At 41.8% G+C, this 10,918-nt stretch overlaps 1 protein-coding gene across 2 annotated transcripts; it reads right to left on the bottom strand.

Annotated features, from left to right (window-relative positions):
- Positions 1-560: 560 nt before the first annotated feature.
- ZNF572 (zinc finger protein 572) lies at positions 561-10,439 on the bottom strand. 2 transcript variants are annotated; one of them, XM_059395147.1, is made up of 4 exons: positions 10,335-10,439; positions 9,441-9,512; positions 8,276-8,386; positions 561-7,613 (listed from the first exon to the last, which is right to left on the bottom strand). In XM_059395147.1, the coding sequence occupies exons 3-4, from the start codon at positions 8,352-8,354 to the stop codon at positions 6,106-6,108; spliced, it is 1,587 nt and encodes a 528-aa protein (XP_059251130.1). In that variant the 5' UTR covers positions 8,355-8,386; positions 9,441-9,512; positions 10,335-10,439; the 3' UTR covers positions 561-6,105. The 2 variants fall into 2 exon arrangements, with proteins under 2 accessions (XP_059251130.1, XP_059251131.1); XM_059395148.1 differs by lacking the exon at positions 9,441-9,512.
- Between the last annotated feature and the right edge of the window lie 479 nt (positions 10,440-10,918).

The raw sequence follows: 10,918 nt of genomic DNA, 5'->3' as shown, positions 1-10,918 counted from the left end.
AAGTAGCCAGCCCCTTTCCCAATCATTTTTCTATTAGTACTTCCAGGCTTTGGGCATCACAATTGCTTCCCTAGATCTTAGAGCAGCTTCTAGCGCCATCTACTGGAATTGTTCTTGGAGCCTCACAAGGAAAAGTCTAAGTAGTTCTTAAAATGATCCTAACTCAAGAAAGGGAAAAAGAGGTTAAATAAAGGGGGGGGGGGGGGGGGGGGGGGAGGACAAGATGCCTTAAAAGAAGCTTCCATGATTTAGATATACTGACTCCGAATTACATGTTTACCTTCCCCAACCCCTCCAAAAAATGTTTTCACTGGGGTAATTTAAAATTATTTCACGGGGGTCATTTAAACTGATAAACAGTTCTGGAAAGAGATTAAGTAACAGGCCTTTAAAAAACTTTTGTGTCCTCTGACTCAATAATCTCACTGCTAGGAATTCATTCTAAGGAAATAATTAGAGATGGGCACTAAGAGTTGTGTACCAACAAAAAACAAAATAATTGATCGATCCCAACCACAATATCAAAACAGAACAAAAACCACCAAAAAAGCCTTGTTGACAATAACATTCTTTTTAATAGCAAACAACTAGAAACAATATCAACATCTACCATCAGAACAACTGAGTTCTTATGGTACATCATTCGGTATATTAAAAACCTCAAAATCATTTAAAACAAGGAAACTGGCAATGACAACAGATTAGAGAAAAAAAATCAAGATACAATACTCTATAAAGACATACACAAACACACCACATGATCCATTTTTAAAAAATACTTATTCAGATACACACTTAGAAAAAGGGCTATTGGGAAAGATTCCAGAACTTTCATGGTGAGTGATCTCTGGAAAAAAGTGATCATGGGCCATTTTTATTTTGGTCTTCATACTTTTATGTATTTCCTACTTTATACTTTTCTGTATATTTTACAATTAGCAATAAGTATTACTTTAATGTTTCAAAAGTAAGCTATTATGTTAAGGGGGAAAATCTTTCACCTGTGTTGTTCAGTCTAATCAACTAGAATTTTCTTTAATCTGTTACTCCATATGATGAAACATGGCTCAAAATTGACCATGACTCTTTTTCAACCAAAGGGTCCACTTCATCCCTTACTGTGTCCGGTCCTAGAACATATACTGATTTTACCAGTCATGCAATGTTAGATCAGAAATCTCACTGTCTTAGCCCTCTCAAGCTACCTCTGCTTGTAAGAGGCTCCATGCCCTTGAAGTCAGGACTCCCAAGCATCAGGTTTCCACCTGGACCTTTATAACCAAGAGTCTGGACCATCCTTAGCCTTGACTTCATTCCTTCTTCACTGGGAGGGAAGAAAAGGGGACAGAATAAAGGGTAGAAAAAGCCCAAGTTTGGGTTTGAATATGGATGGGCAAGGCAGAAAAGGTTAGGGCCAAAGAGAAGTAAAAGAGAACAAAAGTGAAATAAAAGAGACAGGAAATTAAAGGAAAGGCCCTTTTTAAACAGAAAAGGCAGTCATTGCCTAAACATGTGCCATAAAATAATAATGATGTGCTACATTACTAGCCTACACACTCAGCTTGCTACCTCCCCCTAGCCATGCCCCTTCATGTTCATGGGGGAAATAGTAACAAAAGGATTGCAGCATTCTAGTGGCCCCAGGGGATGCCCACATCTCTGAGGCTACCTTCAGAGATGATCCAAGGACCCATGGTTGTCAAGAGGCATTTTATAATGGTCTATCAGCTAACACTGAGTGATTACTACATCCTAGCAATGCTAAGCCCATTACATGATTATCTCACTGATCCTCACAACAAGCCTATGAGCTAAATGTTATTAATATCTGTGTTTTAGAAACCTAGAAATAATCAATCCAAGAAATGATTAAACATTTCTGTGCATAGAATCTATCCTTGGCAAAATTATGCACAGATGAGGGCAGATAGGGAAGGAAAATGCTGGTTTTTTAACACCTATAACATGCCAGACACCTTACCTCCTTCACGGCTAACCAGATCTTACAAGGTAGGTACAGAGTTCAAAGTGATGGAAACATGAAATTGAAACAGATTTTTAACCTATCCTGGACATTCTGAACCAAAAGCCTAGGGTCTTACTTCCAGAGGATTTTGAACAATTGGGACATTGAAGGGTCCTCTAGGGTCAGTGTGAGGATAGACCCAGCCTCTTAGGAAGTCATTTTCACTTCCCGGCTGGACTGGGTGATAATGGTGTTAGAGGGACCCAGGGGGATCCCGAAACTGGACAGCTTAACTTCACCATTGGCAAAGGCCCTTCCTCTAAAACCAATAAACACTTCACATGCCAGGCTTTGTGTGAGGCATCAGAATGACAAAAATGAAATCCATTCTCTGCACTCAAGGAGTTGACAGTCTAATGGGAAGGCACATCCTGGAAAAACATACTCTTGGGCATGAGCATAAACACATAAGCTCAGTCACAGTTGACTGCCATTATGTGCGAAGCACTGTGTCACACTTCACAAGCATGTGTTTTGACAGAGCAAACCTAGCCCATTTTAATATATAGTTATTTCTAGCTCCTTGGGATTATCAAATTATTTGAAGATGAAGATTTGAAGCTGGAGGGTTTAACACAAGTTACATAGTTCAAGAGCTGTCAAGAAGGTAGACATCCAAAAAGCTGCACATTTTCCAACTAGTCTATCCTTATATCTGCCCCACCCAAGGTCATTCGAACATCTGCTAAACACATATTAGGCATCAGGTAAATTTCTGTTGAATGAATGACCATACTGTTTGAAAGGAATTACAGAAACTCAAATACAAAATCAAGAAGCAATGACAGTTTTGTCACTACCCTGATTTCAGAAAGTGAGACTGGCCAAGATTAACACATTGGACTAACGGATGACAGGCAACAGTCACAAAACATATTCCACTACTTCCCACCATCAATGAGGAAATTTGTACAGCACTAAGGAGAAGGCTCATTTGGTAGCTCCACCTTGGATGACCTGGAATGATGGGAGCAAACCCTCACCTCGGGTACTATGATGAAAGACTCACTGTTTGCATGCCTTCTGGTAGACTCTACAGCAGCTAGGGAGTAAATTCCCCCACTACATTTGTGGGTATATGCATTGACATGGATTTCCTCATTCCACTGTAGGGGAAAAAATACAAGCCCCTTCTTTGAGTAGAATATAAGAGTCTCTCTATATATATATGGAACAAATCACTTAAATAAGAATGCTTTATTGGGGCGCCTGGGTGGCTCAGTTGGTTAAGCAGCTGCCTTTAACTCAGGTCATAATGCCAGGGGCCTGGGATCAAGCCCCAAAACAAGCTCCCCGCTCAGCGGAAGTCTGCTTCTCCCTCTACCCCTCCCCCAGCTCGTACTCCCTCTCCCTTTCTCTCTCTCTCTCTCTCAAATAAATAAAGGCCAAAATTCAGTTCCAAGGCAGGCACCATTGGGTGGGGTGGTGTAGCACCAATCACATTTTGTGTGACAAGTTCAAAAAAAGAAAGAATGCTTTACACATTCTTTGTGCTGGCAAGAAAAATAAAGAATACAGAATGTTTACTTCTCGGGAGGCTAAAAAAACTTGTTTGCTGATTAATGAAATTGAGGTAAAAGCATCAAATATGATTAGATTTACTATTAAGTCCTCCTCATAAGTGACACATCTCTCTTCTGTTTTCCTAGTTTTTAATCTAAAGAGACAATGATTCTTGCTAAATTGTTTTACTCATGGAGCCCATCCTAACCCATCTAAAATGGGGTCATCTATGATTCTGTAGACATCAAGGTTTGTGAAACCGGTTTTATGCAATCGTGGGCAGTCATAAAACAGAGTAGGTGATGCTATTAGGCCAGAAACTGTACCTGTTGTTAATCTCCTCAGATGGGGAATTAGCTGAAATTGAACTTGCGATTTTGTTCTTTCCTGCCTTAAACTGAATCCTTTGTTTCAACAACAAAAACATTCAATAAGCTGAATCAAATAAAAGGGTTTTCAAAAGTCCGCAAACTTGAAACACTATATATAGTCTTATTCTTTTACAAAACCGTATTCCTCAGGGTTCCTGAGGTTGGTCATAAAGAATTCTCACGTAGGATATAAGCTGGGGTTGCGTTGCTTCTTCTGCAAATGTGGGGAGGACAGTTTCCAATTTATTTCCACCAATAATAACAGACTGCCATGTATTTAGACCTTGTTATATTGTAAGTGCTAGCTGCTTTGCAAACATTTATTTAATTCTGACAGAAACCCGGTGAGGCAGCCATAATCTCTGCTTTACACATGAGGGGGCTGGTCCAGAGTGGTTCCTGCCACACAGAACGTGACTGATGATGGGGCACAACCCCAACAGCCCCTGCCTTGCAACTGAATTTCGGCCTCGATAGCAAATGACCAAATTTAATTACCCAACATTAATCAAACTCTTAGTTGTCTGTGGTAAAAAAAATACCATAAACACTTGTCCCCAGATATTACAGTCGAAGACCATTTGAATGATCCTACCGAACATACAAAGGCGAAAAGATGGTTAGGTGAGGGTTACATAAAAGCCAATGACACCCTATTATGTTCTCCCCTTTCTTGAGAACAGAAAATCACCCCAAATATTTTGTAAGTCTTTTTGTTAACTTTTGGTTTATTTTTCAATCTTATAACAATATGAAACAGCTTAATTGCCTAACCAGTATCAGGCAATGATGAAGTACATGAAGGAAGAAATATTCCCCATGCACTTCGGTTACCTACCAGCTACAGCCCTTTGCAGCAGCTCTAATTGGCCCTTTCTGGCTCTACATTCCTAATTTGTATGTCTACATGGTCTTCTGAAAATATATTTTGAATCCAAAAATGAGACCAGAAATCCTGCGCAATTCAGGAGTCTTGACTTTCCTACACATTTACTCCCTGCACTGGCAGGAAAAAATCAGGGCTAGGAGTATATGAAATAACTTAATACTTTACAAAGCATCCTACCCATTGGCCAGACAAACAGGGAGGATCCACACACCTTGTAAGTCAGTCAGGAGCCAAAAATTCCTGTTAAGACTGTAACTAAGGAGTCTCCATCTCCAATGGCCAACTGTCCCCGCAGACTGGCTCAGACTCGGGGTTGTTAAAAAAAGAAAAAGAACCCAGGATCTGATCTGTCTAGGAGCTGTGTAATGAGAAAACTGAGGGGAAAAGACTATTGGTCAGAATTTTTTAAACAGAATTCCAGAATTCTACTTCTTAATCTGGCTTTGGCCAAGGCAATGGGATCATATCACCAGATTACCAACATGGCTGAACTTAAGACATGCATGCATTAGAACGGCCAATCTCTAGACTGAGTGCCTCTATCCCATTTCTACTCTATGTTACAATTCTTCTTGGAGAGCAGACACCTCACATTACATTTCCTACAGTCTTATAGGGAATTTTTATGAGTCTGCCAAGAATAATAATCTTGAAAGAACTTTATAGGATATCCCATATAGCAGTCACCAGTCACATGTAGCTACTGAGTGCTTGGCAAGTGGTTAAAGCAACTAAGGAACCAGACTTTAAGTTTCATTTCATCTTAATACAAATTTATTTAAATAGCCACATGTGGCTACTGTATTAGACAAAATAGTCCTAAATACTACGGGAGTTAATTTTCAGCAAATAAAAATGCATTTTAAAAACTGAGCTTTTTCTTTCTTAACAGACACCAAAACAGCGTGGAAATCACATTATTTGTTCATAAAGAATCTTTCTCTGGATAAATCCATGAGGCCAAGAATAAATTATTGCCACCCAGTCAGGAAAAAGGAAATAGGCACATTCAATGGTAGCTCAGCTTCAAGCTCTCAGGTAGTCTTATTTCCAGCATTTCTCTTTGTTTGCCTCTGAAGCTATTCCAATCTTACCTTAATCAAAAGAACCATTTCTTCTCCATCGTTGGCAGCATCTCACTGGGCAGAGGTAATGAGCTGGGGATCAGGACCTTCCTATCATCTAACCTGGAAGTTGACTTTTTCCAGACATAATGGCAGACACACCAAAGAAAACTTTGTAGCCACCCCATCATTGTAATGGCCCAGTAAGAAAAAGAAAAAAAAAAAAATTAAAAAATAAAGAGGCTTTGAAACTCAAGAGGAAGATGGACTTGGGACTGAAAAGGAAGAGAGGAGGGCCATTTCCCCTGGACAGTTTTTCCAAGTCCACCCATGAGGAAACTCTGCAATTTCAGGAGACTCGAAAGACTTTTCTATGTGAATTTTCCGGTGCTGACTGAGATAGGCACTTCTGCTGAAGCATTTCTCACAGTCAGTGCATTTGTAAGGTTTTTCTCCCACATGAGTCCGCCGGTGCCTGATAAGATTAAAGCTCTGACTGAAGCACTCGCCGCAGTCAGGACACTTATAAGGTCTCTCTCCTGTGTGCGTCCTTTGGTGAATCACCAGGGTGGAACTTTGACTGAAAGTTTTCCAACACTCTGAACACCGGTAAGGTTTTTCTCCCGTATGTGTTCTCTGATGTCTAATGAGATGAGAGCTGAGACCAAAACGCTTTCCGCATTCACAACATTTGTACGGTTTCTCCCCTGGCTGGAGTCTGCATTCCTCTATCACACCGCAGTTCTGACTCAAGCTTTCCTCATGTTCGGAACTTTCATAGGGCTTTTCGCCTGTGTGGGTTTTCCGGTGTGTAATTAGGTTTGAACTCCGACTGAAACTCTTCCCGCATTCTGTACACTGATAGGGCTTTTCTCCCGTATGAATTCTCTGATGCTTTATTAGGGTCGAATTACAACCAAAGTTTTTTCCACACTCAAGACATTTGTAGGGCTTCTCACCTGTGTGTGTCCGCTGGTGGCGAATCAGGCTGGAACTCTGACTAAAACTCTTTCCACAGTCAGGGCACTTATAAGGTTTTTCTCCAGTGTGAATCCTCTGGTGCTCTATTAGGACATAACTGTGGCTGAAGCATTTCCCACAAACAGGACATTCGTATGGCTTTTCACCAGTATGTGATCTGTGGTGCTGAATCAGGTGGGAGCTGCTACTAAAGCTCTTCCCACACTCAGGACATTTATAGGGTTTCTCTCCTGTGTGAGTCCGCTCATGGATAATGAGATGGGAGGTGTTGCTGAAGCTTTTCCCACATTCACCACACTGGTAGGGCTTCTCTCCCGTGTGCGTCCTCAGATGTTGAATCAGGTGAGAGCTGTTACTGAAGCATTTCCCACACTCGGAGCATTTATAAGGTTTTTCTCCCGAGTGGGTTCTCTGGTGAATTCGCAAATGCGAACTGTTATTGAAGCTTTTCCAACATTCAGGACATTTGTAGGGTTTGTCTCTGAAGGTTGAATTCTGCTGGACAGAGCCACCGCCCTGTTCCCCTGGGTCCCAACTCCAGCGATTGGGTTTTTCATCTTTTCCTGTAGAATTTCCCCGATTCTCTGACTTGCCACCATTCTCATAGGAATCATTACACCAGATCTCATCTCCTTGGGACCATGTCAATGAAATTTCTTTTGTACCCTCATGCTTACAATTTTGCATGCCATCTCTTTTAGACCACTTTGAGGCTCTCTCTTTCTCTGCCTTGGAGTTATTGTGTTGAACAGTTTCCAAATTATTCTTACTTTCATGTCCTGTAAGAATAAACAAATGTTCTAAATACATTCCCTAATCTCTGCCGGGGGAAGGAAATTCTGAATTGCAGTGGAAGGGAGGGAATAGCAGAGTAAAACCTCATAAATTCTTTTATATTTAAAAAAAAAAAAGTTTAAAACTGGTTTTATTTTTTTATACTCTAAGTGTTCAGGAGAAGCAAGTGAATTTTTTGTGCTTGATAACAACACTAATGAAGTATTTGAACAGCTGTCAGCAATTACCAAGGAGGGGCATACTGATCTAAAAACTTCATTAAACTTTATTCTAGAAGACCTAAAAGAAAAAAGGGGATCTGAGTAGGGGAGAAACTGAATAAGACACATTCTAAAGGGAAAACTTGATGATACTTTAGTTAAAATCTGAGAAAATACAGAAATAACAATGATACCTATTATTTATTAAGAACAATAGCTTGGCATGTAGTATCTTGTTAATCCTAAAAAATATGAGACAGATATTCATTTTTCTTAAGGATGAAAAAATGGAGGTTGTAAAAGTTAACATGGTTTGTAGGCAACTGAGCAGGAATCAAAGTTTGTCCGATTCAAATGCTCCGTTCTTTCCACACAGTCTATAGCACTCCATGGCACATCTTACATTGAATTTCCAATGGATTCAGATCAATTTCTTGATCTCTCACCTGTAAAAGGGCTTTTCGAATTCTCCCTCTCCTTGAAGCCACTAGAGTCTGAGACCAACAGTTTTTGGTCTTGCTCCATCAGTGGTCACAGCAGGGTAGGGATCAGAAATCCTGTGGAAGGAAACAGGTTATGTTTGCAGGCATCAGCTAAAATGTGTTCTTTTTCTTTCCTTCCCAACCAGTGCAACATAACCACAGTAGGCACCCAGGCTGAAAAAAAGAAACATGGTCTTTTGAAGTCTTTTTTTTTGGGGGGGGGGGAATCTTATCTCAGATGCAAGTGTTTCAAATTAACTTTTTCGAAGGCAATGTCAATAAAAAAATTAAATCTTCACATTAAAGTCTGAGGATCAAGCTTCAAAAACAGAAGAAATACTAATACTCATTGTCCACTCAGAGTTTAGATACAGTTCTAATTGAAAACATGAAGGGGTTTTTTTGGAAACAGTAACAATAGCAGGACTTCAAAAAAATGGATATGTAGGTCTAAGAAGCTTGTTCAGAAAGAAAAGCTGGCCCTTGACAGAAAGATGAAACATTTGAAGTTCAATTTCAAAATGAAGTTAGAATTTATATCAGAAAAAAAAAAAGAAGAAAAAGAAAAAATAGGACAAAGCAGGGCGAGAATAATTATAGCCTATAACCCCTAAAGATAAAAAGGAAGGTAATGAGAGAACTCTTCCTTGCCTCTGACTTTCTCACTCTATCATAATCACAATATTCCTTTTAGCCTAAACTTTATGGAGTCAACTAGGATTCTTGACCTACTTTAAGGTACTGATCTATCACTGGAAGGCAGGTATATATGGGCTTGCAATTCATTTCAGGGTCTAGAGAACAGTATTATATGGGGAAAACAAGAGCCTAAAATAAGGATGTACAAAGGCACACATGGAAAACAGAACAAAACAAAAAGTTGTTTGGGGGAGTAAAAAAAGGTGTAATTTTTACTTTATCACAGCCTATTATGTGCCAGGAAGTAAGCTAAATACTTTACTCTCATTTGAATTTCATAATGGCCCTTGGGGGTCTATAAACAATTACCAGTATGTTATTACAGATGAACAAAAAAGACATTAATAAACTTTCCCAAGGTCATGCAACCAGAAAGCAGTAGAGCAGAATTCAGTCCCAAGCCTGTTTGGCTACTGACTTTCACTCTTACCTATTACAGTAAACCAGAGGAGGCGGCAGAGCTGGGCACAACCCCAAACTTCAAATGAATCTCAAAGAGTACCTTTATTTTGGAAAACATTAACTGGATTAAAAAAAAAAATTCTACATCTGTAGCCGTGATATCAAACGGAGCTGGCATTCCCTAAGCACTCTCAGGAACTACGGATTTGTTACAGGAAAAGGGGACACTAGTCTAAATGACAAATAGCCCTAGCGTTTGGGCGGAGGGGAGGGGGGAGTTCACACCTCTAAAAGGGGGAAAAAAAGAAAATTGTTCCTATGGAGTAATAGGTTTTGCTGTCCGAGTTATCGATTTCCATCAAAGTCTTTACAAACGAAGTAAAAGTCCATGTAACAGAGACCCGTGCGGCACTTTCCCAGCTAAGAAACTACTAACTTTGGTAGCAGGGGCCCTTGAGGAACACTGGCTCAGCAAATGGGTAGCAAACTCGGGCCATAAATGGTATTACAAGGCTGTCCCTTAGATGTCATTCCACAAAGATGAGCTGTTTTCACTGTCCCTGAGCAGAGGTGCTTAGGATGGGGCTGCGCTTTGAATTAAAGTCTTCCAAAGAAAATGCACTGCCTGAAGCTCAGAAGAACCGCTGGCAGGGGGCAGAGGCTGGGTGCACTGCGCGGTGAAGATCCAAGAGGCCAGACCGTCTCCAGCCGACAAGCTCCTTTAAGGGACCCGCCTGGCCAGGGCGGCGAGGGCGGCGAGGGAGGCGAGGGCAGCGCGATGGCCGGGGCGGCGGGAGACCCCGGGCCCCGGCCCCTCGCAGCCGCGGGATCCCCCTCCTGGCACACTCTGCAGCCTGGATGGTGCAGTGGCCACTCCTCCAGCCCGCAGCCCTTGGCTCCCTTCCCCCCAGAAGGAACTCACAGTTCCGGGGGCCACACACGAGGCGCCCAGCACCCCAGCAGGCCCTGCTGTCCCGGAGCAAGGAGCCCCCAGCTCCTCCCGACCCCACCAACCCAGGGTCCTAAACTCCCCAGCCCGGAAGACACAGACAGGAAGTCACCCTAGCCCCCCTGCAGGCTATGCCTCAGTCTCTCTAGGAAGCAGGGATGGCCAGGTCTCGATGGTCTTAACCCTTACGGCCCCGGACCAAAAAGGACGTGCTGGCGGATTTCCTTCCCTCGAGCTGTCCGTGGTCTGTCCGCTCGATTCTCGCTCCTCACACTTGCCAGGAGCCTTATAAGAGGGGCCGACTGGAGCGAATACTTTCCCTTGCCACCAGGGCATTGATCGGCTTTATCATCATCAGTACAAGAGAAATGAATCTAGCATTTACTAAGCTCCTGTTGTTGCCGTTGCCACCGCTGTGAACAGGGATGTATATTTAGCTACCTGCGAAACAGCTGAACAGCTGAGGCATCCACCCACGCACAAAAACACTTAGTTAACAAGGCGCCCTTACTAATAACACCCGGAGAAGCCCTTGAACTCTGGTCTTTCATCACAGA

Source organism: Mustela nigripes, chromosome 3 (assembly GCF_022355385.1).
Source record: "Mustela nigripes isolate SB6536 chromosome 3, MUSNIG.SB6536, whole genome shotgun sequence".
Classification (NCBI taxonomy): Eukaryota; Metazoa; Chordata; class Mammalia; order Carnivora; family Mustelidae; genus Mustela; species Mustela nigripes.
This window is presented reverse-complemented; position numbering and strand designations above follow the sequence as displayed.

Excerpts from the sequence above, each read along its gene's own strand:
- ZNF572 (XM_059395147.1), bottom strand. The coding sequence starts at position 8,354 with ATGGAGCAAGACCAAAAACTGTTGGTCTCAGACTCTAGTGGCTTCAAG. Across the intron at positions 7,614-8,275 it reads TTCGAAAAGCCCTTTTACAG|GACATGAAAGTAAGAATAAT; the intron begins GTGAGAGATCAA and ends TTATTCTTACAG.